Source organism: Pogoniulus pusillus, chromosome 10 (assembly GCF_015220805.1).
Source record: "Pogoniulus pusillus isolate bPogPus1 chromosome 10, bPogPus1.pri, whole genome shotgun sequence".
Lineage (NCBI taxonomy): Eukaryota > Metazoa > Chordata > Aves > Piciformes > Lybiidae > Pogoniulus > Pogoniulus pusillus.
This window is the reverse complement of record NC_087273.1, coordinates 8,092,086-8,119,166: the sequence shown is the minus strand read 5'-3', so window position 1 is coordinate 8,119,166 and position 27,081 is coordinate 8,092,086. Positions and strand designations below refer to the sequence as shown.

The following is a 27,081-nucleotide window of genomic DNA, read 5'->3' as shown; positions in this document are numbered from 1 at the left end:
GTCGGCGCGGGCTGCCGGGGGGGTGACAGGGCCCGGCGTGTGCCCGAGGCTCCCCCCCGCGCCGCCCGCCTCACGCCGGCCCCGGCGCCGCCTCCCGCCTCCCCGCGCCCGCCTCCGTCTCCTCCGCCCTCCGCGCCGCCCGAGCCCCGGCCCGCTCCTCCCCGCCGCCGCCGCCGCCGCCCCGGCCCCGCGGCTCCGTCCCCGGCTCGGCCCCGCTCCCCGGCGGGCCGCCGCCTGCATGTCGTTGCTGCCCGCCGCCGCCGCCCCGCCGCCCTGTCGCCGCCGGCCCCGCCGCCCCGCCGCGCCGGATGCAGGTGAGCGCCGCGGCGCGCCGGGGCCTGGCGGGGCCGGGGAGGGGGGGCCGGGCCCGCGCCGCCATGTCGCGCCCCGCCAGCACCGGGGCCAGCACCGGGGCCAGCGCCTGGAGCGGCCGCCGCGGCCTGGGCCGCCTGGCAGCCGCCACCGACACGCGGGTCCGTGTGTAGGCCCGGGGGGCTACGGGCATGTCCTGGGCGAGGGGAGGCCCCGGAGGGGAGTAAGGGCCCCCAGCGAGCGGCCGGGGAACCAGGAGCGTGGGGAGGGGTCCGAGCCCTGGGGCCAGCGGTCGGTGATCAGCCCTGGAAGCTGGGCCGCGTTGGCAGCCGCTCGCCCGGGCTGCTTTCGAGGGTGCCAGGCTGTACCCCCAGCAGTGAGGTGAACTCTGGCTCTGGGCTAAACCCCAGGCGTGAGGTGACCCTGGCCGCCGGCTGAGCGCTTGGCCTCCGTCCTGGCCTCGAGGCTGGCGGCTTCCCGCGGTGGGACCTGCCGCAGGGCCGGTTCTGGGGCGCCGCGGACGGGTCTCGGCGCTGTTTGCTGGCGGTCCCCAGCGGTCCTGTGTGCGGAAGGTGGCAGGAACGTCAGCTGCAGGAGAAGCTGGGCTGCCAGCTCGGGAGCTGCTGCTTGCCGCCACGAGAATGCGCTTCAGGCTTCTGGTGACGCTTTGGGGCTTGCTTTTTCAACTTAGGTGCTCTTGGTAAATAGGGAGAAGGGCTCGGTCGCCTTCTGCCCTGCCAAGTTTCATCTGACCTTCTCGAATCCTGAGTCGATTGGCCTCTATCAGGCCGGTTTTTGAAACTTCGAATGGGCTACGTATTTGCTTTGGGAAGTTAGGGCTTGTGGTGCTGATAAGAGTTGTAGATGCCCTTGTTTGAGCCGAGAGGGGAGGAAGCTGTTACATTCGTACCTGCGCTCGGCGATGCTCTGCTGCTCCGCTGAGCGCAAACGCGCTGCCCCACCAGCCGAAAACTAAGCTGGAGGGGACACCACCTCATCCTGGAGGCACTCAGGGTTGTACTTCTTGTGTGTGTAGACATGGCTGATAGTGGAAGTGCTGATAAGGTGTCTGTTTATAGCCTCTGCAGCTCCTCCGAGATACTGGGGTGGGGTTTTTTCGCCCCTAAACAAAAGGACATTATTTCTAACAACAAAGCCTTATAGGCTGGATATTAGGAAGAAGTTCTTCACAGGGAGAGTGATTTCCCATTGGAATGGGCTGCCCAGGGAGGTGGTGGAGGCACCGTCCCTGGGGGTCTTCAAGAAAAGACTGGATGAGGCACTTAGTGCCATGGTCTGGTTGATTGGCCAGGGCTGGGTGCTAGGTTGGACTGGATGATCTTGGAGGTCTCTTCCAACCTGGTTGATTCTATGATTCTATACCCTGTGGTGCAGCCTAAGGCATTCCTAGGAGCTGGATCCCAGTTTGGAGGGCCAGAAAGAGCTGAGGAGGGTGGAGCAGAAACGCAGCACTGCCAGGGATTTTGGTTCTGCCTCCTCCTTATCAAAATGAGAAATTGGTGCCACCAAATTTCACTCTTCTGAAGCAGAGCCTGCTTTAGGTCGAGACACATGTTGGGCATCCCTTGCTAAACATCAAGGCAGGCTTCTCGTTCCAGGTTTACTTTGTGCTGTGTGCAAGCGCTGCAGCCTGACCTGACTTCATCCAACCCTGCTCCTTTCCTCCTTCGTGTACCTCCAGCCCTTCTCCTTTCCTTCTTCCTTACCGCCAGCCCTTCTCTTCTCTTTCTTTTTCTACTTCCAGCCCTTCTCCTTTCCTTCTCCCTATACCTCCAGTCCTTCTCCTTTCCCTCCTTCTGTACTTCCAGCCCTGTCTCCTTTTCCTTCTTCCTATACCCCCAGCCCTTCTCTTTTCCTTCTTCTGCCCCTCCAGACCCTCTACTTTCTTCCAGCCACTCTCCCTTCCACAGCCCTGTGCTGTGGACAGCTCTATGCATTATTGAACACCAGCAGGTTGAGAGGCACCAAAGCACTTGCCTGTAGTTTTGCTTTTGGGTGGTGGGAGCATATTTACAGCTCAAGGTTGTGATTTTGCTGCAGAGCAGATGAGCAGAGCACACTTCTGACACCTTGCTGCTCCGGAGCAAAGCATAGCACTCAGCATTGTGTCACTTCTTCCACGCAGAACTTCACTTTTGAGCCTCATCTCAGGTGTTCAGTCACCTCCAGAGGTGACTGAGGATGCCAGGAGCCCTATTAGAGTTTGCCTCTGTGGTTTAACTTAACAGTGGGGGTTTTGCAAAGCTCTGCTGCCTGCTAAACAAATCCTCTTAAACACTTTCAGTTTCCTTTTCCTACTGTTAGAAAAGCGAGGGCAAGCAGCTCAGAGTACAGCAGAATTTTAATGGATTCTGTTTTATCTTTTCTTCCTACAGGGCCTCTTGCTAATTTAGTTTGTTTAATTGAAGGATCAAGTACGATGTAAATGGCCAGTAGGTACTGCCACGTCCTTAAGCTAAGTTTAGATTTCCCTGGCCTTGGAAGCTGAAATCCTAAAGTGTCAGCAGCACATGGGTGAGCTTACCCAGCATCAGAAAAAAAAAACCAACCTTCATTTGGCAGCAGCAGGGGGAGGGGGGAACCCCAGAACACAAAACTTAGCAGATTCATTTCAGTGTGGCTGCTGAATTTCCCACCAGGTTCACACGACAAACTTCTGCTGGCACAGCTCTGTCTGCGAGCTCAGTGACGGAGTGTGACCCGTGACTGACATAGCTGTGCCAGCAGAAGTCCCAGCTGTAGAAGCAGTTATCTGCAGGAGTGCACTTTCACTGATAGAGCTTGTTTTCATGTGTAAAGGGTGTTTTCCCCTGTTCTGGGAGCAGTGCTGCTGCTGTTAAAGCTCCCTGGGATGTAGAATAATCAGACATTTAGCTGCTGGGCTTGTAAAGGACAGCTCGGGGTTGTCTTTGCTTTGTGTGGCTCTCCTCCTCCCATCCACGGTCTGGAGGAGCTTGCTCACCTTTGCAGTGGGAATTCTCTGGTGGAAGTAAGTAAATTTATGGCTGCTGTTTCTTTTCTTCCCCTTCTAAGTTGCTTATAAAACTTCCCATTGCCTGGGATAAGCTAGGATTTCATTTTGGTTTGGTTTTGCCCACGTGGGCTCTGGTTGCTTTTCATGAGGAGTCTTGGGGTTGTGAAAGGCAGGCTTTTGACCAAGTTTCCCAGGCACAGTAATCTTCAGTTTTCACACCATTCTTCACAAGAAATAAGCCACAAAGTGATCCCAAACTGGATTTGGACTCTGGTAAGGAAATGAAAAGGCAGCACTGGAAAAAAAAACAAACAACCAATTAATTTCCACACTTAATTGAAACCAAGAAGAAAAACTTAATATTTGAGTAGACTGCTGCAGCCTCTGTCTTTTTTTTGTTGTTGTTGTTCAGAGCTTCTGTCTTTTTTGTTCAAAGGGCACAGTCAGGGAGGTGTATTTCTTTTGTTATTAAAAGAGGGCTCTCTGGTGTCAAGTGGTAAAATGATGCAGCAGTAATATGCCTAATTTTAGAGCAAAGTTTCTTTAACAACAACAAAAAAAGCCCAAACAACTCACTGCTTAGATCAACTTTAATCTCTTGGACACTTTTTGGGTTACTTGAGTTGAAAAAGAGAAATACAAACATATTGTTTACTATTCACTGGGAAAAGAGCTTTTTGGAGGTGCCAGAAAGGGCACTCGAGGGCTGTAACCTGATTTGCAGAGTAGTGGGAGAGCAAATGGAAGAGTGGAGGTGTTTGGGAGCAGAAGATGGCATTTGAGAAAAAGAAGTTAAAAATATGTCTCAGGCATATTTAGATTCAGGAGGATTTGCTGTGGATTTACTGCTTTAAAGCATTAACTGCTAAGCCTCTTGTAGTATTTCCCCCACCCCAAATTTTGTGGTTCTCTTAATGATTGCCTGTAATCAAGGCTTGGGTGCTTGTTACTCATTTTCTTCAGGCTAACAAAGTGTTTCTCTCCTCTTGAGCAGATTTGTTGGTGCCATAGACAGCTCTCCACGTCCCCTGCACCACTCATGGCTCAGGCTTGGGGACCAAGCTGCCTTAATTTAATGCTGCACTTACCTTGCTCAGGATTGCCAGCTGCCAGCTCTGGAAAGCTGGGGAGGAATGGTGACTAAATCCCATCAGGTTATCAGTTAACATACGTGTCAAAACATGCAGCAGGCTGTTCTGCTGCTGCAGCCATGCCAACAGAGATGGTTGAACTTTGCTAGTGCTGCTCTGCTCCCAGCTCTGGCACCCACTGGCCCCTATGCTGAGCCCCTGCTCACTAACCTGACAGTAAAGAAAGGAACCAGGAGATGGATGGAGACTGCAGGGTGTTCAGAGGAGGTACACAGGAGCATAAGGAAAAAGGTTTTCACTGTCAGTGTACTGGAGCCCTGAAGTGGGCTGCCCAGAGGGGTTGTGGAGTCTGCTTCTCTGGAGACATTCAGAACTCACCTGGATGTGTTCCTGTGTGACCTGTCCTAGGTGATCCTGCTCTGCCAGAGCAGGGGAGGGTTGGACTGGATGATCTTTTGAGGTCTCTTCCAGCCCCTCCTGTGCTGTGATTCTGTGATTGGCAGTGCCAGCACTGTGGTAACTTTACCTTTTGATGAATTCTTTGGGTTTCAGTGATTCATCTGTATAGCTTCTTCATCTCACTTGCAATGATAAGGGAACTGTCTTAAGATACTTATTTAACAGTATCTTGAGCTGGCAACAACATTTCTGGAATTCTCTTGCTCCCCAGCTTGAGGCTTTGTTCACCCTTCAGGAGAGAAGGCTCAGGAGAGACCTTATTTCCATGTTTCAGTACATAAAGGGTGGCTGCCAGGAGGATGGAGACTCCCTTTTGACAAGGATTCCCATGGAAAAGACAAGGGGTGATGGGCACAAGTTAGTGCTCAGGAGACAAGGCTGAGACTGCTGGGGCTGTTCAGCTTGGAGAAGAGAAAGCTTCAGAGAGACCTTGGAGCAGCCTTTCAGTACCTGAAGGAGGCTATAAGAAATCTATGGAGGGACTGTTTGCAAAGGCCTGCAGGGACAGGACAAGAGACAATGATTTGAAACGAGTGAAGAGCAGATTTAAACTGGATGTTAGGAATAAGTTCTGCACCATGGAGGTGTGCTGAAACACTGCACCAGGTCACCCAGGGAGGTGATTGAGGCCCCAGCCCTGGAGATATTCAAAGTGAGGTTGGACGAGGCTGCTAGCAACCTGCTCTAGTGGAGGATGTCCCTGCTGACTGCAGCAGGGTTGGACTGGCTGACTTTTGGAGGTCCCTGCCATCCCAAATCATTCTGAGATTCTGTGATCCTTTGTCATGCACACAAGTAACTCTGCTAAAGCTTGTGATCTGTGTGCATACACAGGGAGCAATAAGGCTGCGTGTGCTCACCCTCTGCTTTGGCATTTCCTGACATGAGTGATTGATGGCTCCGTGTGATTGCAGGGCACTCCAGCTAGTTGTGCTTTGTTGTCTGCCTGTGAAGGACCTTTCTGCTTTCTCTAAGGAAGGAGTGCAACTTGCAAAGGTGCTTCAGAGAAGAAAGCAACCCAAGAGGTTCTTGGAAAGGGTGCCTCAAAAAGTGATGTTGATTCAGAACTTTATGTAGTTTATTTGAGTAGGGCTTTTTTTGTTTGGCTTTCTTTGGGTCTTTGTTTGTTTTGGTGGCTTTTGCTTGTTTGTTTTGGCTTTTTTCTTTGCTTGTCTTTTTTTAAACATTTCCCCTTTCCTAGCTTCTCTTAAGCTTCCTGGACAAGAACGTTGTTGGGATACTGTATTCCTGCTCCACAGCTTCTCTTTAGTTCAGTTGGAACGAGGTAGGAGATGGGTTAGAAAAGGAGCCCCTTACGTGTAGGGATCTTCTAGTTTGAGAAGAGAGTCACAAGAGGGTGAGAACCTGACAACAGAAGCCTTAAGCAGCCTGGGCTAGTGGAAAGCATCCTTGCCCATGACAGGGAAGTTGCAGATGGATGATCTTTAAGATCCCTTCCAACCTAAACCATTCTATGAATGAATTCATGAGATTACAAGAGCTGCAGGACTCTACCTTCCTAGGATAGCAGAAGAGAAAGTTTCACTTTCCCTTTTTTCCTTTGTTAAAACTAAATAGGTTGGGGAAAGTGAAACTTCCACTTGGAGCACAACATTGAGGGTAAGGCTGTGGGGAGGGGGAGAGAGAGAGAGAGAGAGAGAGGAGGGGATTTTGTCCACTGTCTTGCTGCTGGAAGCAAGTTGAGGTTAAAAGTGGTGGTGTCAAAGATTTTGGGATGAAAACAGCAGCACTGTTGCCTAGCTTCAGTTCATGGAGATTCACTTGAGGGAAAAGTCTGTGAATAAAGACAGAATCCCCAGGAAGGACTTTCTGAGTCCAGGGGGTGATGTATCTTCAGAAGTGTTACTAGGTTTGGGTTCCCTCTCCTCCATTGGCAGCTTGAGGATTGGTAAACCCTTGTTTACAGACGTGAGGCAACTAATCCTTCAGAATCATCATCCCTGCTGATGAGAGTCGGGATTACTTCTCACCCTAAACCAAACATAAAGGAAAACCTATTGTGCCCTCAGCTAGGAGCAGCAGGAATTTTTATGGCTGGGAAACTACTGGAGGCAAAGCATCCAAAGATTCTTTGCCCTTCCCAAGCTAGGCACCTACCTGTGGTCTGTGTTGGAGAGGGGAACAACAAACCACAGCTGCACAAACCACAGCTCCTGACTAAGGATCCTTTATGCTGGCCACCAGTCCTTCCACAGCTACCACTGCAAGTCAGCAGTTCCTCAGTCTCCTACTTAAAAACTGCCTGAAACTAAGCACTCAATTAAGTGATCTTAAATAGTTTTTAAAGGGGAAAAAAGAAGGGTTGGTTGAGGTGTCTCTGCAGGTTGCAGGGGGGAGGAGTGTTTAGCCCTGTGTTGCTGCAGAGGCAGGTTTGGCTGCCCCCCTTTCGGGCAGACAAGGGAGAGGCAAGGGCAATTGCTTTCTGCTTAACAATACACAGGTCAAGGGTCACAGCTACAGCAGAAGGGCTGGAGGACCTCCCCTGTGGGGACAGGCTGGGAGAGTTGGGGCTGTTAAGCCTGGAGAAAAGAAGGCTCTATGGAGGCCTTGGAGCAGCCTTCCAACACCTGAAGGGGTACAAGAAAGCTGAGCAGGGACTTTTAACAAGGGTGATAGGATGAGGGGCAATAGATTGAAGCTGCAAGAGGGGAGACTGAAAGTGGAGGTTAGGAAGAAATCCTTCACAGTCAGGGTGGGGAGACACTAGAACAGGTTACCTAGGAAGGCTGTGGCTGCCCCCTTCCTAGAGGTGTTCAAGGCCAGGTTGGATGAGGCCTTGAGCAACCTGGGCTAGTGGGAGGTGTCCCTACCCACAGCAGGGGGCTGGAAGTGGATGATCTTTGAGGTCACTTCCAACCCATTCTATGGATCCATGAAAAGGGATCCCTTTCCCTGCCTGAGGAATGGCTTTCATTTTCTTTTAAAGACATTCTGACAACTCCAGCGCCTGCTCTGTTGACAGACCATTTGGAAAAGGAACTTTTTGTGTGCTGCCAAGCAAAATTTTGGGTAAGATCAGCCTCTTTGTTTTCATTTCTTCCAGTGCCCACTACCAGCTGAAGCAATCCTTTTTTTAGCAGATTTATTCTCTGGGTTAGGAACCTGACCCTCATATTGAAAGCTACAGTGCAAAGTGATCCCCTCTTCGTTTTTCTCCTCTTTGCTTGGGTGTCAGAGGCCATCCAAGATGCTTTTTTAGATATCAGATTTCACAACTACAAAGATAACTCCAAAACTCATCCACTTTTGGTCAAGCTGTAAGTAACAGGCAGGATTTGGAGATGCTGCTCAGGTTTGTTGTTCACCTCTCAGGGTAAACTGGATACTTTTTCCCCTTGCTTTTCAGGAATGCTTCCGTTTGAACATCTTTGTGCCTTCTAATCACAAATTAGTTCTGCTTTCCTTTTTTCTTCTTCATAAGAAATCACTCTAAAGGCTCTCTCAGAAGGTTCTGGCTTGACTTCAAGAGAGACAGAAGCATGATAAAGATTTTCTCAAGCATGGTAAAGATTTCCTCCTGCAGCTTATTAGCTTATTTTTTTCCACATGAGACAGGAAAAGTGGGAAAGAGGGAGAGTAGCAAACATCCTTTGCATGCTTTGCTGGCTGTCACCATCCTGTGTTTTGTTTGGAGTGGAGAGGTCCTGCAAGTTTCATACATTCATAGAATGGGTTGGGATGGAAGGGATCCATCTACTCCAACCTCCCTGCTACAGACGGGGGCATCTCCCACTAGCCTAGGTTGCTCAAGGCCTCATCCAACCTCGCCTTGAACACATCCAAGAGGAGGGCATCCATAACCTTCCTGGGTAACCTGTTCCAGTGTCTCACCCTCCTCAATGTAAAGAATTTCTTCCCAAGGTCCAATCTGAATCTTCACTCCTCAAGCTTCAATCCATTTCAGTCAAACCATAGACCAAAAACCAGACCAAGGAGTGAAAAGCAATCCTAAGGTCAGAGCCTCAGGCTTTGCTGTGTGCCAGAACCTTAGCATCCGAGACATTTCAGAGAGATCTTAGTACTGCAAAAAATCCAACCCTCCTCTTCTATCCACAGGTCTCGAATACTTCATGTAAGTGCTTCTTTCACCCACTCAAAATATTCCAAATTCATTTACTGAATTCCACTCAGAGATTGCATTGGGTTGGAAGGGACCCCCAAAGGTCATCTTGTCCAAGCCCCCTGCAGGCAGCAGGGACACCTCCAACTAGATCAGGCTGCTCAGGGCCACATCAAGTCTGATCTTGAATGTCTGCAGGGATGGGGTCTCAACTGCATCTCATTCCTGTATCTCCTCACTCTCATCATGCAGAGCATTCTCCTGGTGTCCAACCTAAACCTACCCTGCTGCAATTTCAAACCATTGCCCCTCATCCTATCCCCACCACAGGCCCTTCTGAGCAGTCCATCCCCAGCCTTCTTGTAGGTCTCTTTCAGATTGAACTCTAAGGTCTCCCTGTAGCCTTCTCTAGGCTGAACCACCCCAATTCTTCCAGCCTTTCCTCTTAGGAGAGGTGCTTCATCTGTCTGATCACCTTACAGATGATTCCAGGGCTCTACATCACAGATCTGGTGTATAGAATTAACCTGGTTTTCATCTAACACTGTTTGTCCTCTCACTCCTTCACAATCTTTCTCTAAGATTAGGGAGGAGAAGAAAGAAGATCATTACACAGGTACCAAAATGTTCCTGGAGACTAAACTACTCCCAACAGCAAGATCTAATTTGGCTGGAGGAAAAAAGGCAAGCTGGAGCCGTCTGCCAGCGTGCCCCTGACTCTGCCTGGCACTTGTGACTGTGTGAGAAGTTACCTAGCCCCATTTTCCTTTTGCTTTCTGAACTTTCCAAAACAAGAAGGGATTAGAGGAAAGGCGTTCACGAGTGGAAATTTCTGCTGGCTGGAGAACTCAGCCTACTTCCAGGCCCAGCTAACAATTCAGGCACCAGAATGAACATCTCTTGAATTTGAAGGCACAGAGGAAGCAATAGCCAGCTTTCTAGAACCATATTCAGCACTGCTCCAGTTGGCCTTTTCCTGCCCAGAACTGCAAGTTCCATGAGTCTCCAGAATATGCAAAGAGGGTTTTCTTTTACCTGCAATCAACAGTTTGTGACAGCTGTGCTGCTTTTAAAGGCCTTGCCAATAAGTTTGAAGCTTCCTACCTGTACCAGCAGGAAGCAGCCTGTGTCATGTGTGTGGGACTCCAGCAGCTCACACCAATATGTGCTCCAACACAAAGCAGTGAATCAACCCTTTCTGAAAGGCCAGCAAACACTGGCAGCTTCATGATGCTACCACTGGTTCCTGTCTGTGTTTCTCCCCAGGGGTGACAGCTCTGTGCTTCACCCTCTGTTAATTCTGCTCCAGCTCTCAGCCTGGAGCAACGAGAGCAGCAAAGGATATTCTCCATGTGTCGAAGCTCACTTGAGGGAAAAAGCATTTCTTTAATCAAAGAAGCATGGAATTGTTTCAGTTGAAAAAGACCTCCAAGAGCATCAAGTCCAACCATCAACCTAAGACCACCATGGCCATTAAACCATGTCCCCAAGTGCCATGGATGCACGTTTTCTGAACACCTGCAGGGATGGGGACTCCACCACCTCCCTGGGCAGCCTCTTCCCATTCCTGATCCTCTTGCACCACCAGGAGTGGCTTGACACCATTGCTCTCCAGAGCAAACTCCTCAGCTTACATGGAAGAGACAAAAGTACCTGGAGTGTTTGAACGGGACTATTCCATCAGGAGCTTGCTAACACCTTTTTAGGCCATCAAATCTTAGTGTTAAGCACAAGGACCAGGAAAGGCTGTAGGCCACAGAGCTGAAAACATGCAAGCAGTCTTGACAGTGAGGGTGGGGAGACACTGGAACAGGGTGCTTGGGGAGATTGTGGATGAAGACTGCCCTATTCCTGTGATGAGCAGCAAGATGCTTTGCTGCTGGCTGTAGTCAGCGCTGGGCACTGCCAAAGCAGCTTGAAATGGATTGCCATTTCTTGCTTGGCACAGACAAACCAGCCCTGGCTGTCTTTGCAGGGAGGTGAGTGTAACTCAGAATTATTTTCTACCTGGGACATGGTGTGGTTTAAAACCTCCAGCTGTCAACAAGGCTGCAGCATTCCTTAAGCCTTACTTGCCTCTTCCTCAAGCCCACTGTCTCTCTGCTCTTGCTTTAGGCTCTGTTTCTGTAAAGCAGCACTTTGCTTGAAGCCCAGCTTGGTAGGACCAGGCTGCTGGAGCCTGTTTCCCTTTGTAACTTCCTTTCAGAGATGATTATCTTTTGTACAGCACTTGGTGTGGTGAGCACTTGAGCTTCCTAGCACCTCAGTGCCTTGAAACCCTTCATGCTGACAGTACCTGATGGCTTCTGCACCAACAACTCCACGCTGAAGGACCATGACCACAACTTAGTGGGACAGGGAGGGAGGAGAGATCTCAATGAAGCCTTTGCAAGCACAAACTTTAGGGAGCTCCTCAGTTAACTTCTCAGCCACCTGCATATTAATTTCCCACTCCCTACAGAGATTGTCCTGGGCTGTTGTTGCTGTAATTTCTCATTTGCAGCTAGGAAACTTATTTCTTACTCAGCAACATTGGTTTTTTTCATACTAAATCTGGTATTTGGAAGTTTTAAGTCTGGTGTAAATGCACAAGGGAAGGATTTGGATAATCAGATACAGAAGCAACAGAGCTAACTGGCTTTCCATATCCAAATAATATGCTTTTGTCAGGCTATGAGGCAAGCTGTTTTACTTCTTTGAGTAAATATATCCTACCAAGAAACAGGTTTATTGCCTATAAACTGCTTTATTTTCAAGAGAACCCTTTTCTTTCTCCCCCAGCCCATCTACTTTGAGCACTGATGCAGCATCCTGTGGACTGTGCTATCCAAAGGCTAATTTATTGTGCCAGCAACTCGAAACAATTTCCACTGGACTCTTTTTTTAACTCTGCCTTTCTCTTCCCCTCCCTCCCTTTTCTTTTAAAGTCTTGAGCTCTGACTCACCCAAATTCTACCTGTAGCTGAACAGGGCAGGTCTTGGAGCTTTGAAGCTGTTTGAGGTCAGTTTTATTCACGCAAGGTGGCAGATTCCTCTCTGCTGTTAATTATGGCTGCAAAGAACAGATTGTGAGTGATAAGCTGCCCCTTCTCTTTCTGTCACACAGGAAGAGAAGCTGGAGTGCTGCTGGGCTTCACTTATTTTGTTCAAGTGCTAGGAGCCTACCCCTCAAAAGGCAAGACAACAACATAGCCACAGAAATAAATCTCATTTCTTCTTCTCGCCCAGGTACAAACTTCCCCTTTGAGGGGTGGAAAGTTATTGATGGTTTGAATTCTGTTTTAAAGAAAGGAAGAAATGCTCATTGAGGAGATCACTTCCAGGCTGCTGCCAGGGGTGTACATGAATTAATAACTCTAGAGGAGTTTTTGCTCAGAAAAGCAGGTCAGTAGCTGACTGCTCTCCAATTATTGATCCTGAGATGCTGAATCAGACAAAGTGTTGGCTCGGGGACAAGCTGAACAGAGTCTTTCTCATGAATGAGCCAAAGTGTGGGATTAGGCTGGTCAATAAACCAGCTCTTTCCCTGGAGGCTTGGAGAGATGCTCCCACAGCATCACACTTAAAGCTTGCTCAGTCCTTGGTGTTTTCTGGCCTAGGAAAACCTCCTGCTTTACACCGCAGCCATGTGCTGCTGCTTCCCTTCTGTGCCCACAGCTCAGCACAGCGTTTTGCCTTGAAGCTCCCTACTGATCCAGCACTGGCTGCTTCCTTCCCCAGACTCCCTGTGACTTCAGTTCTTAATCCTTTAAGCCACTTTGTCTTGTATCTCATTAAAAGCCCAGCACTCTCCAGGGGATGGGGCAGCATTGCAAATGGGTCATTTCTTTGAGCAAGGGGGAGGACAACTCATGTAAATAAATAAATGTGCTATTGAAACCTTCCCTTTGGGGGTTTGATTTGTTTACAGGCTCCCTGGTGAAACTCTCTTTGCCCTACAACAGACCCCTTGTATGCATTTCTGTGTAGCAGAGCTTGTGTGTAAACTAAGAGCTCCTTTGGAAGCAGTAAATCTAAGCCTGGTGTTACTCAGTGACTTAAGGCAGGTACTCAAGACTTGGCAGACAGACAACCAGGCTGTTTCAAACTGAGCAGAAACTGTTCCTTTGGAGTAAGGACTGAAGAGTTAACCAAGCACAGAGGTTAAAAATAACCCCCTTAATATTCCCTAGCCTTGCCATGCAGTAAATTGTTCAGATCTTCTTGTAAGTGGGGGTGTGACAGGGAGGAAGAGGAAGGGTGGCAACCTGGAGATTTGTGTGGCACCTGTGATTTAAGAGAAAGCCTCTAGACCTCATTTAGAGGAGATGAGGGAACAGGGGGAAATAACTAGTGGGTGTATGGCAGTAGGACAATTAGCATTTCCATCAAATGAGTGCCAGTTGGCTCTAAGATTAATCAAACAAAGCTCCTTCCCTCCCTTCCCACTCCTCCCCTCGGCTTTTGCTGCCCTTTGGTGTTTTTTCCCCTCCAGGATTTGTTCCTATGACTTTTCTCTGCTTCTCTGGGCTTTGTTGAAGCAACAACATGAAGCCCTCTGTGATCCCACCACCACTGGCCTTACTGTCAGCTGCAGGTTCTTTGGGTAGCTCCTGCATTCCAATCTTCCCTCTTCTAACCTGAAGAGGAGTCAAGGAGCCTCCCAGGCTGTGATTGCTCAAGTTGGTTGTACAGCTTTGTTTTGTTTGCCTTGGGGGCCTGACAGCACATGAGCAGCTCTGAGCTGAGCTGGTACCCTCACCTGTGTTCTTCCTTCCTGTGTAGTTAAGGTAACAGCAGCAGGTGTTGGTCCCTTTGCCCAGCCTCTAGCACATCCCTATGAGCTGCAGCTCCCAGGGAGACTCTCTCCCAGCTGGCTTCTTCCTTACTGGATCCATCTCAGGGTCTCATCTCATCTTCACTCAACATCCACCACCTCTGTGAGGTCAGGGCCAGCCTAGTGGAACACATCCTGCAAGATATGGAAGAAGAACTTCCCTCTAATTATGTGTGTGTTGAGTGGGCATGAGTGCTTTCTTCAGCCTGCAGATGGGCTGTGGGACATCAACCATGGTTTTGGTTGTTTCAAGCTCTGAGTAATCTGTGGAACTTAAAGAGCCTACTCTTGCTGTGCCTAATGTGACTACCACATAGAATCCAAACTAGAGCAAGATCTGGACAAGTTCCACTGCACTGTTGCTGTGTGCTTGTTGGTGATGTGGTCTTTCACCACGCTCCTGGCTTCTCTAGCTGGAGTGGCTGAGTGCAAGTCCCAACTCCTGCTTGCAGGTTTTGCAGGGTTGTGAAGGGCTGCAAGAGGTTATGAAGTGAAGGTGAGGTTAGGGAGATGCAGTTCAGTCAGAAGCCCAAGGCAGAGTGAGTGAGAAAATGGCAAGAGTGTTATCTAATGTTTTCCTTTCTTCTTCAGCAAGACTCTGAGGGGAGCAGACATCACCATTATTTTTCTTTCACAGCCTAGGATCTAGTTCTTCTCACCAAAACATTCTAGCTTGCTTCAAACTAGCACAGTTTCCCAAAGCTCAGACATTTTCCTGCTGTCCCTGACCCCCCCCTCCCAGAACCTTTCTTTTCTTAGAATCCTAGAATGGTTTGGGCTGGAAGGGACCTTCAAAGGTCATCCAGGCCAGACCCCTTTCAGTCAGCAGGGACTCTCCTGGAGCAGGTTGCTCACAGCCCTGTCAAGCCTCACCATGAATATCTCCAAGGATGTGGCTTCAGCTACCTCCCTGGGCAATCTCTTGCAGTCTTCCAGCACCCTCATGGTGCAGAACTTGATCCTAACATCTCTCATTTCAAACCATTGCTCCTTATCCTGTCCCTGCAGGCCTTTGCAAACAGTCCCTCTGCAGCCTTCTTGTAGCTCCTTTCAGGTACTGGAAGGCTGCTATTAGGCCTTAGAGGTCCAACCAAAACAATTCTATGATTGTGCTCTAAGTCAGCTTTTTGGTTTTGTGGGTGCTGCCCTTCCCCTCCTGGAGGCCAAAACAAGGAGACTTCTGTCACACACTCAAACACAGAGCAGCCTTGGCACACACTCAGAGCACAAACAGAACACCCTTATTGCACACCAGCAGCCTTCCTCTCCTCCCTCTGCAACCATTTCATCCCACTTACAAAATCCATAGATAAAAATGGCTTTTTGGCAATTGGTGCTGCAGCTTTCCTGTGTCTTGCACACACCCTCTGGCCTCCTCAGCCAGCAGGAGTTGAATTCCTGGGAGCAATCACCCTGTGGAAGTGGATGGACAGCAAGATGCTGCTGCTCAGAGGCAGGAGGAGTGATTGAGGGCTGGCTGCTGGATAGTTTTCAGAATGCTTTGGCATTTTGACTCAGCTGTATACAGAAACTGAAAATCAAAGCAAATCCCAAAGAATGTGACTCTGCTGGAGGCCAGGAGGTTGAGTTGTGCCCAAACCTCCATGAACACAGAGCTGGAGACCTCTTTGCAATTTACCTCCTTGCTAGGAGCCAACAATTCACTCATGCATTGAGGTATGAAAGGACTTGGACACAACAACACATTAGAGTCACTGTCATTTAAGCAATGTATCTTCTAACCTCTCTGGGCTCATTGTTTTGCAGCAGCACATAGCTCTAAGGGACTTCAGCCTATCTGACTTCAAAGTCCTCCTGCAGCCTAAGATGCCAAATAATCTGGGCAGCTTGGAGCAGCCTTTCTCTTCCCACTGCACAGACATTAATCCTTCTGCTTGCTGGGAGTTATTTGCCTTTGGAAGAGGCAGTCTGACTTTGTGACAAACCACAGTGGTGCAGTTGCTGTCTTATAGCAGGCCTGAGCTAGTTCCTCTGCTGAGTTTGGACGTGCTGTGTAATGGAAGAGATCTCCTCTCTTTGCAGCTGCTCTTGATTTCCCCCACCCATACAAAAATAACAACACAGTGAGTGAAGCAATTCCTCAAGCCCTTTTTTTCTCTCATCTTGATGCAATTTGTAGGGCTGCCTTCAGCTTCTCCCTCAGAAAAACCAGAGCTTGTAGCTCCTACTGAATCCTAGAATTGTTTTGGTTTCAAGAGATGGTCAAGGCCAACCATTAATCCAACACTGCCAGGTCACCACTAGACTGTGCCCCTCAGCAACACATCTACGCAGCTTTGAAACCCCTCCAGAGATGGGAACTGCACCTGGGAAGCCTGTTCCAGGCCTTGACAACCTTTCTGAGGAAGAAACTCTTCCCAGCATCCAATGTAAACATCCCCTGTAGCAACTTGAAGCTGCTTCTGCTTGTCCTATTTCTTATTCCTTGAGTGAAGAGACCAACCCCACCTCACTGCAACCTCCTTTCAGGGAGCTGTAGAGAGCAATGAGGTCTCCCTTCACCCTCCCCTTCTACAGGCTAAACACCCCCCATTCCCTCAGCTGTTTCTCACTAGACTTGGTGCTCTTCACAAGTGCTATGCTGCTGTGTCCTCCCTGTCTCACATTCTCCACCTCTGCACAACCTCAGAAGGCCTTAGATAGTTAAGCAAAGAAGAGCAGAGCTCTTTTCTGTGGTTACCTGCTCATTAGAAACTTCAAGCCTGCAGAAGCTCCTGTGTTGCCCAAAAGAAGTGTCTTCAGAGTCAAAGCCTTCTCAAAACTTTCTTCTCTGACACTCTTCACACCATCAGTACTGTTCCCTTGCTCTTTTTTTTGAGCTATAATTGACTCACAAAAGCCAGCAAATAGAACAGCACAGAAAAACAAAAGCACAAAGCAAGGGCAGGCACAAACCTGCTTCCTATAGAGCTTCCAAACCAAGCAGCCTCCACTGAACCCTTTTTATCTACAGCTGAGCTGGAGCTGATTAAGTTCACCTGGGCCCATAGCTGGGGTTTCAGCTGAGTGACCCTGCAGTGCAAATCATCTCTAGGCTCTTGAGGGTGGACTTGTAGCCTATAAGCATGGTAGAAACCCCCAGACTGCAGAGCTTGTTCAGAGCTGATATTCTCTGATGTTCCCATACTCAGGTTGTCTTTTGTTTGCATGGTGTCAAGGTCGTACTGTTTAAGTTTCCATGGTTAGATCTGGAGTGGAGAGCCAAATCTTGGTAGCTTCTGAAGTTTCCCAAGGGAATTCCTTAGAAGAAAAGCTGTCAAGAATTTGTTTGTGGTCCCAGTTGACTCTGCTTGTGTCACACCTGTGCTAGCTGGATTTTAGCAAAGGCCTTGCTTGAACCTTCCCTGACAGCAACTGCACAACAGTTCAAGCTGACTTAAATTGATGCTGTTTCAATTCCCACACTCCTGACTGGGTCTTCCTGCTTTGTTCGTTGTGACAGCACAAATGCATCTCTGATTTGGGGATTAGCTGGTGCAGGGACCTCCCTGAAGACCAAGCAAAAATAGGTTGGGCTTAGTTGAGTTCCAAGACAAGCAGAGGGGGAGATTGGAATGATAAAAGTTGGGAATCCAGGAAGAATTCCTCTTTTTTTTACTATCAACAGAAAGACATGGGGTGGCTTTTAAGGACATCTGGTGGCATTTGAGGACATGTAGTGGCTTTTAGAATCATAGAATCAACCAGGTTGGAAGAGACCTCCAAGTCATCCAGTCCAACCTAGCACCCAGCCCTAGCCAGTCAACTAGACCATGGCACTAAGTGCCTCATCCAGTTTTCAAGACACATGGTGGCTTTTGAGGATGTGTAGTGGCTTTTGAGGACATCTGGTGGCTTTTAAGGACGTAGAGTGGCTTTTGAGGACATCTGGTGACTTTTCAGTCTTGCTCAATGTTGCTGTTAATGCAGCAGAAGGAAAAAAAATACCCAACCAACAAACTGTGTTTGATTTAAGTTTGTTTTCCCTTTTCTGTAAGTCTGGAGCTGGCCCTGCTGCTCCTTTGACTCACCACCATTTCAAAACAACATCCAAGTGAGTAAGAGCTGAAAAACGTGCCTGCCTCTGACTGGCAGCTCAGGGCTTGTCCCACTGCACAGCCTCTGACTGCCCCAGATTGCTGCCAGTTGCCAGGGCACTTCTCCTAACCAGCCAGGTTTCAACATCATTCAGTTGGGTTCCCCTTGCCAAGGAGGAAGCTGCAATCCCAGAGCTTGTTGATGGTGTCACTCACGCAGTGGTCATCTCTTGGCCTGTGGGCAGGTATGGATGAGTGTGGGGTGACTCAGGTGGTCTAAACAGCATGCCTTGGAAGACTTCTCACCAGGCCCTGGGGTATATGAGAAGGCTCAGGGGAGGTCTTACATAGCACTGCAGTACAGTTTTTGCTGCAGCACCCAGATGCTTTGGAAAGGCTGAGAGAGCTGGGTTTGTGCAACCTGGAGAAGAGAAGGCTCAGGGGACACCTTAGCACCATGGACCAGTACATAAAGAGTGGCTACCAGGAGAGTGGAGACTGCCTTGTTCCAAGGAGGTTAAAGGGTTGGACTTGATGATCTGTGAGGTCTCTTCCAACCTTGTTGATACTGTGATAGTGATGGGGAGAAGTTACTGCTAGGGAGATTCCAGTTGGACTCCAGAAGAACATTTTTCCACATGAGAACAATCAGAGATTGGAATCATCTCCCAAGGGAAGCAGTGGATTGGGCAGTTTTAAGCCTCAGCTGGAGAGGATGCCCAGGAGGTTCTACCTAAACATAAGGAAAGATTTTACTGTGAGGGTGCTGGGGCCCTGGAGCAGGCTACCCTGAGAGGTTGTGGAGTCTCCTCTGGAGACTTTCAAGACACATCTAGATGTGTTCCTCTGTAACCTGACCTAGCTGATCCTGCCTTGGCAAGGGGGTTACAGTCAATGATCTCCAGAGGTCCCTTCTGTGGTCTGCACCTGCAGTGTTTAACAACGAAGATAAATCCAGCAAACCCCAAGGGCTGGAGGTTGAGCACTCCCAAAGCAGAACCTGGAACTCTGATGGTGTTGCAAAGTTCCCTTCCTGATTTTGGGGTTCTGAAAGAAGGATTTCAGGTCTAATCCTGTGTTCTTAAATCCTCTCATTCAGCACCCTGAAAGGAATGGCTGCAGATGAGCAGCATGAGCACAGAATCCTCTTACCCTGTAGCTTTCCTCGCCGTATGACTTCACCTGGAAATAGAAGTTGGCTATAATTAGACCTGGGCCTCACATCTACTCCATGCTTCCAACAGGGAGCCTTAATTCAACCTGAATGGAATTTCCTTGGGTGGTCAGCAGGGAAAGAAGCACCAAGATATGTAACTGAGACCCTTGGCAGGAAGCAGCCCCAAAAACTCCTCCAGTGCAATGCCTGAATGCATCACAGAACCTGGAGAGGGGCTGCTCAGGAAGGCCTGTGGTGATGGGACGAGGGTCAATGGTTTGAAAGTGGAGCAGGGAAGATTTAAGTTGGACATCAGGAGGAAGTTCTGCACAATGAGAGTGGTGAGACACTGGAAGAGGTTGTCCAGAGATGTAGTTGAGGCTCCATCCCTGGAAACATTAGAGATCAGACTTGATGGTGCCCTGGGCAGCATGCTCTATTTGGAGATGTCCCTGCTGACTGCAGGAGGGTTGGACAAGATGACCTTTGGGAGTCCCTTCCAACCTGTGAAGGTCTGGGTCACAGTAGCACAACAGCTGACTCTGCACCTACCTGCAGGCACTGGCAGCAGCTGGGCTGCCATCAGCGTGAGGTTTCTGGTCTGTTAACGTCGTTTTGTGGTGTCGCTGGGGAAGGAAACCTCCTGGCAGGCTAGAAAGGAAGAAACAGTGGTGGGGTGGCAGAGAGTGATGGTTGTGCTGCTCTTTCAGACTAACAGGGATGCCAAAGGAAAAATATGATCCTCCAGATCCTCGCAGAATTTACACCATCATGTCAGCAGAAGAGGTAGCCAACGGGAAGAAGTCACACTGGGCCGAGTTGGAGATCTCAGGTGAGTAGGTCTGGGCTTGGGTTCGGTGGAGTTGTTGGTGCCCCAGAATCACAGCAGACACTTTCAGGTTGGGGATTCTCAGGTGAAAGCAGATTTTTCTGAGCTGGGGGAGGAGGAGTCAGGTAACTTAGCTTAGGGAATGATCAACTCCTGAGCAGCCTGATCTAGTTGAAGGTGTCCATGCTCACTGCAAGGTGGTTGGACAAGATGACCCTTAAGGGTCACTTCCAACCTGATGCATTCATAGATTCATAGAATGGCTCAGTTTGGAAGAGACCTCAGAGATCATCAACATCCCTGATAGGGGCAGAGACACCTCTCAACTAGACCTGATTGCTCAAGGCCTCATCCAGCCTGGTCTTAAACACCTCCATGAAGGGGGCCTCCACACCTTGTCTTGGCAACCTATTCTGTGACTCTGCCTGATTGCCTTGAACAACAGTTCAAGCTGACTTAAATTGATACATGCAGCCCAGTGGTTTAAAAACACCAGCACAGATTGGAGGTGAGCTTTTAGGTAGCACATCTGCTTCCCAAGAACTGTTCCTCTGTCTCTACCCTTTCAACTAGGGGATTAGATAATGGTGTGGAAGGCAGATTTAGACTGGAGATCAGGAAGAAATTCTTTACAGTCAGTGGTGAGACACTGGAACAGGTTGCCATGGAGGTTGTGAATGCCCCCTCCCTGGAGGTGTTCAAGGCCAGGTTGGATGAGAGATTTCTGTATGGAGGATGTCCAACTAGGGGCACTTCTGATAGACCAGGTTGAGCACCTAGTGTCACTACTTGGAGCTAGATGATCTTGTAAGTCCCTTCCAACCCAACCCATTCTATGAATCTATGATTTAAAGTCTGCCCATAGGCAAGATACACAAAGGTATCTCTGCCAGCTCCAGTGAGTGTTCTAATGAAGTGGTGGAGTCTCCACACATATTATGACATCTCCCATAGTTTGTACCTGATGGTTTGAGAGTGCAAACCACTGAATAGATGGTTCCACTGTCTTCATTGCAAAAAGGAGACAGAGCTGTTGGAGTGAGCCCAGAAGAGGGCCACAGAGATGATCCAATGGCTGAGAGCACCTCTGGTATGAGGACAAGATGAGGGAGCTGGGCTTGTTCAGTCCAGAGTAAAGACTCTGGGGGGACCTTAGAGCTGCCTTCCAGTACCTGAAGGGATCCTGCAGGAAAGCTACAGAGGGACTTTTCCTGAGGATGTCTAGAGACAGGGAAAGGGAAAATGGTTTGATGAGGTAGAATAGGGTTAGACTGGATCTGAGGAAGAAGTTCTTCAGTCTGAGGGTGGTGAGACTCTGGAGTAGGCTGCCCAGGGAGGCTGTGGCTGCCTTCTGCTTGGAGGGTGCTCAGGGCCAGGTTAGATGAGGCCTTGAGCAGCTGAGTCCAGTTGAGAGGACCTATGGTGGGGAGATAGAATCATAGACTCAACCAGGTTGGAAGGGACCTCCAAGATCCTCCAGTCCAACCTATCTCTGATCCCTGAGTCCCTTCCAAGCTGAGCGGTTCTGATTCTCTGTCCTTCGCTGTTCCCTTTCAGGCAGGGTGCGGAGCTTGAGCACGGCGCTGTGGTCGCTGACGCACCTGACCGCCCTGCACCTCAACGACAACAATCTCACCCGCATTCCACCTGACATTGCCAAGCTCCACAACCTGCTTTACCTGGATCTCTCATCCAACAAACTCAGAAGTTTACCAGCAGAGCTAGGAAACATGGTGTCTCTCAGGTGAGAGAAGGTATCCGCTTAACCTCTCAGAAGTCTGCGCTCCGGGCTTAGGCTGGGCAGTGTGGTCCTGGTTTGTGTTTCAAATCATCCTGAGAAACTGGCTCAAAGGTTCACTTGTAGCCACCTTTGGGTTCATTACCCTCCTTTCCTCGTCTCAGGTCTGTAAGCTATGAAGTCTTCAGCTCTGAAACACTCCCTGAGGCTTGGTGATTGCCTGCTCTTTTAATTCTCCCTGATTTAATTTTTGTGGTTTGGGTGTTTGTACTTTTATTTGTTGTTCTTTGAAAGGAGAAGCTTGGCATTAAAAACAAAGTTCAGGGTGAGAAGTGTGAGCTTTGAAGGTGAGCAGCACTTGGAGTTTGCTTCTGAAGTGGTCCTCACCAAAAGTGTTTCTGCATTTGCTGCAGGGAATTGCTTTTAAATAACAATCTGCTACGGGTTCTGCCTTATGAACTGGGACGGCTCTTCCAGCTCCAAACCCTAGGTCTGAAAGGTGAGTTCTCTACACTTCCCTTTTCCTTGGAGTAGTTATTTACAGTCAACTTTTCCTTGGAGTAGTTATTTTATAGTTAACCTTTCCTTGGAGTAGTTATTTTACAGTCAGCTTTTCCTTGGAGTAGTTATTTTATAGTTAACCTTTCCTTGGAGTAGTTATTTTACAGTCAGCTTTTCCTTGGAGTAGTTATTTTATAGTTAACCTTTCCTTGGAGTAGTTATTTTACAGTCAGCTTTTCCTTGGAGTAGTTATTTTATAGTCAACTTTTCCTTGGAGTAGTTATTTACAGTTAGCTTTTCCTTGGAGTAGTTATTTACAGTCAGCTTTTCCTTGGAGTAGTTATTTACAGTTAACCTTTCCTTGGAGTAGTTATCTACAGTCAACTTTTCCTTGGAGTAATTATATACATTGAACTTTTCCTTGGAATAATTATATACATTGAGCTTTTCCTTGGAGTAGTTATTTTATAGTCAACTTTTACTTGGAGTAGTTATTTACAGTCAGCTTTTCCTTGGAGTAGTTACTTACAGTCAACTTTTCCTTGGAGTAGTTATTTATAGTCAACTATTCCTTGGAGTAGTTATTTACAGTTAACCTTTCCTTGGAGTAGGTATTTACAGTTAACTTTTCCTTGGAGTAGGTATTTATAGTCAACTATTCCTTGGAGTAGTTATTTATAGCCATTTCTGGAGTAGTTATTTACAGTTAGCTTTTACATGGAGTAATTCTATATGGTCAGCTCTTACTTGGAGGAGTTATTTACAGGCAGCTCTTAATTGGGGCAGTTCTTCATAGTTAACTATTCTTTGGATTAGTTGTTTAGAGTTAACTTTTCCTTGGAGTAATCCTGAATTGCCCCATAGGGCTGGACTCAGAAGCCTTGTGCATTTCCTCACAGTTCATGTCAGAGATTAAACCTGTAGTAAAACTAACCAGCCAGCTCAGCAAACAATGCTGCTTGTTTCACTGCTCCTAAACTTCCTTTTGAGCCCCTTTCAGATCTGTAGCCTTTAACCTACTGTTAATGACTGCGGTGAGCTGAAGGAAGAAGGTCTCCTGTATAGCCTCTCTTCTGCAGTCTTCTCCAGTTTGCAGCCAGAGTATCTTCTGAGTCCATTGAGCTGTCCTTGGAGAGATGTTCCTCGCTTAGAAAGCCTCAGTAAAGCCAGGCAGTTCCTCACCCCTTGTTTTTTCTGCTGTTGGCAGGCAATCCTTTATCACAAGATATTCTGAGCCTCTACCAGGATCCAGACGGAACTCGAAAGCTACTGAACTACATGCTGGACAATCTAGCAGGTGACAGCCCTCCCCAGCTGGCTGACCCTTTGCTGACAGCATTTCCTGCCTAGACAAGAGGCCCAACCCCTGCAGAGAGAGTAGTTTCTGTCTGCTTTTGCATTTCCATCCGGTAGTTCCAGTCACACACTCAGCCAGCCAGTGGGAAGAGACTGGCACATTGGCTAAGCTTTGCCCACCTTGCAGCCAGCTCTTCCCACTGCTGCTTGAATCCTAGAATGGTTTGGGTTGGAGGGGACCTCTAAAGGTCATCCAGTCCAACCCCCCTGCAGTCAGCAGGGCCATCCTTCACTAGAGTAGGTTGCTCACAGGTTTGTCAAGCCTGACCTTCAATATCTCCAGGGATGGAGCCTCAGCTACCTCCCTGGGCAACCTGTCGCAGTATTCCGGGACCCTCATGATGCAGAACTTGTTCCTCACATCCAATCTCAATCTGCTCTGCTCTCATTTCAAACCATTGCCCTCATTCTGTCTTTGCAAACAATCCCTCTGCCACCTTTTTGTAGCCCCCTTCAGGTGCTGGAAGGCTGCTATTAGTAACAAAGGGCAAAGTCTTCCTTGCTGAAGCTGTTTTGGAGTTATATCCAAATGGACATAGAATGCCCAATTTAGATCTAGAAATAGCAAAGTGATTAAGGCCATCCAGTACCTGACGTAATTCCTGCTTTGTGGTTCTGTAACTGAGCTTTTTGTTTTGCCACTTGACCTCTACTGGGTTATAACATTGCAGGAATGATAGAGAAGGTCACACAAAAACACATCCAGGTGGGTCTGGAATGTCTCCAGAGATAGAGACAACTCCACCACCTCTCTGGGCAGCCTGCTCCAAGGCTCCATCACTCTTAAAGAAGCTCATCCTCATGCTTAGATGGCATTTCTTATGGTCAGGTTCATGCCCATTACCCCTGTCACTGGGCACCACTGAACAAATCTTCCTGCCACCCACCTTTGAAGTACTGATCAGCATTGAGGAGATTCCTCCTCAGGCTGCTCTTTTCCAGTCTAAAAAGCCCAAATTCTCTCAGTCTCAGACCTGGGGAGTGGTGGTTGCAAAGCACATTATTGTTCACTCACCGTTTTGACCTAGAAATTGTAACTCCCAAACACCAACCTTGAGTTAATTACTGCTCTCCATTCTCTGCAGTTCACCCAGAGCAGCTGCCTCCAAGGCCATGGATCACTTTAAAAGAACGAGACCAAATTCTGCCCTCAGGTAAAAGCTGTGATTCTTTTCCCTTTGTTCACACCATGAGGCACTGAAAAACATCTCTTTGGCTTCATTTTCTACCTTAGATGAATCAGACTGAAAACAGTGATTTGTGTTCATGACTTACCAAACCAATTGACACCTGGCTGGGCTGTAAATTCCATTTTTTGTCATTGGAATGGGACATTTTTCTTCCCCATTTTAGGCTCTTTCCTAACTGCTTCAGCCCCTGATGCCCAAGGAAAAAAGCTTGTTCTAAGCTCTGGTGTAATAGCAGCTCTAAAATAACTGTAACAAGTGCTGTGTCCACACACACAGAGGCTAATCAAAGTTGAGACTTGGAGAAGTCTTCCTCTGCAGCTAAACTGGTGGAGTGGCCTGGTTCTGAAGTCAGCTTAATGCCCTCTGTTGCTTTTGCTAAAGTACAAGGGGTTTCTCCAGGCTCATCATATCTAAGGGCCCTTCCTCTACTGCACAGCCTGGATGTTAGCCCTCAAAAAGCTTCTCTAAAGAACTAAAATGCTCCTGTTGTTACAGGAAGATCAGATTCATATCCAGTAGGAGTAATCTGGCATCCTCTGGGCTTTTTTCTTTGTAGAAGGATGAAGATGGCAAAGCTTCAGAACTTCACTAGTGTTGCAGTGGAGATTTTCTGTCACTTTTTTAGTCATAAAGGTTGGAGATGACCTTTAAGATCATTGAATCCATTAAGCCTGTTCTAGCAAGGCCACCACTAAACCAAATCCCCAGACACCACACCTCCAGGGATGGTGACTCTATCACCTCCCTGGACAGCCTATTCCACTGCCTGACAACCCTTTCAGTGTATTCTTTTTCCCTCATATCCAGCCTAAACCTCCTCTGGTGCAGCTTTAAGCCATTCTCTCTTGTTCTGTCATGTGTCAGATACTCATTTAGGTTGGAGATGTCCTTTAAGATCAAGTGCAGCCATTAACCCAGCACTGCCCAGTCCACCACTAAACCATGTCACTAAATATTGTATTAAAGGGCAAATAAAACAGTGGAGGGGGAGGAAAGGAAGAAATAGAAGAATACCCAAAGTGCTAGAAGCCACCAGAAGATTATTTCCTGTGTTTCTGTTTCAAGTTCTCTTAAAAAGCAGTGTCTTGTGCAGTTGGCTCAGCAGGGCCTTTTTCACTGCTGCTCATGAAACACTCAGTGGAAGGAGCTCACAGTAACCCCTCCATGACAGGTTCATAGAGTGATTTGCATTGGAAGGGACTTTAAAGATCATCCAGTTCCAACCCCCTGCCATGGGCAGGGACACCTCCCACCAGCCCAGGTTGTTCAAAACCTCATCCAACCTGGCCTTGAACACCTCCAGGAAGGGGGTGTCCACAGCCTCCCTGGGCAACCTGTGCTGGTGTCGCCCCCTCCTTACTGCCAAGAATTTCTCCCTAATCTCAGGTCTCAATCTCCCCTCTTCCAGTTCAAAGCCATTGTCCCTCATCCTGTCACTACAAGCTCTTGTCAGAAGTTCCTCCCCAGATGTCCTGTAGTACCTGCAGGTACTGAAAGGCTGCTCTAAGGTCTCCCTGGAGCCTTGCATTCTTCAGGCTGAACAGCCACAGCTTGCTGGGTCTGTCCCTATAGGGAGGCTCTCCAGCCCTCTGATCGTTTTCATGGCTTCCTCTGGGCCCTCTCCAGCAGCTCCATGTCCATTTTGTGCTGGGGGCACCAGAACTGGAGGCAGTGCTGCAGGTGTGGTCTCAGCAGAGCAGAGGGGCAGAATCCTCTCCCTGTGCTGCTGCTCTCCCTGCTTTGGATGCAGCCAGCACACAGCTGCCTGCTGGGTTACAAGAGGCCAGTGCTGGCTCCTGGGGAGTTTGTCACCAACTGACACCCACAAGTCCTTCTCCTCCAGGCTTCTCTCCAGCCACTCCTCACCCAGCCTGGGTTTGTGCTTGGGATTGCTTTGACCTTGCACTTGGCCTTGTTGAACTTCAGGAAGTTGGCTGTGGCCCCTCTGGATGGATCCCTTCCCTTTAGTGTTTCACCAGCACCACACAGCTTGGTGTCATCTGCAAGGTTGCTGAGAGTGCCTCAGTCCCACTCTCCGTGTCGCTGACAAAGATATTAAACAGCAGTTGTCCCAGCACCGACCCCTGAGGGACACCAGGTTGAGAATTTGCCTTGAATAAAAGCCTTTTTTTGTCACTTTGTGAGGCTGATCACCTTTCCCTCTCTTCCTTCCTCTCCTCCAGCTTCATTCACAGTTATGTGTTACAATGTCCTGTGTGACAAATACGCCACACGGCAGCTCTACGGCTACTGCCCATCCTGGGCACTCAACTGGGAGTACAGGAAAAAGGGAATCATGGAAGAAATTGTCAACTGTGATGCAGATATCATTAGTCTTCAGGTAACTGGAAAATGACTTTTCTTCCTAAAACACAGAAAATTTTGAATTCCACCTCTGGAGTGAAATCCTGAGAGCGCCACAACCACCTGCTTGCTAACAAAGCCTGGGGTTTACCAACTCAAGCTGTGTGCACAGCTCCTTCACAGGCTCACAGGATGTTAGGGGTTGGAAGGGACCCA

General features: G+C 48.6%; 1 protein-coding gene and 1 long non-coding RNA gene across 2 annotated transcripts in view; one reads left to right on the top strand and one right to left on the bottom strand.

Annotated features, from left to right (window-relative positions):
- Positions 1 to 266: 266 nt before the first annotated feature.
- CNOT6L (CCR4-NOT transcription complex subunit 6 like) overlaps positions 267 to 27,081 on the top strand; it is a 36,497-nt gene continuing 9,682 nt past the window's right edge. The window contains exons 1-7 of the mRNA XM_064149738.1: positions 267 to 314; positions 19,658 to 19,779; positions 21,334 to 21,520; positions 21,928 to 22,013; positions 23,223 to 23,312; positions 24,457 to 24,525; positions 26,745 to 26,902. Coding sequence (XP_064005808.1) covers positions 19,668 to 19,779; positions 21,334 to 21,520; positions 21,928 to 22,013; positions 23,223 to 23,312; positions 24,457 to 24,525; positions 26,745 to 26,902 — 702 coding nt within the window. The 5' untranslated portion in view covers positions 267 to 314; positions 19,658 to 19,667. The remainder of the gene's footprint in view (positions 315 to 19,657; positions 19,780 to 21,333; positions 21,521 to 21,927; positions 22,014 to 23,222; positions 23,313 to 24,456; positions 24,526 to 26,744; positions 26,903 to 27,081) is intronic.
- Positions 3,109 to 16,726, bottom strand: LOC135178672 (uncharacterized). Its single transcript, XR_010303683.1, has 4 exons — positions 16,456 to 16,726; positions 13,680 to 13,889; positions 11,884 to 11,990; positions 3,109 to 3,602 (listed from the first exon to the last, which is right to left on the bottom strand). It is a non-coding gene; the product is annotated as an uncharacterized LOC135178672 (long non-coding RNA).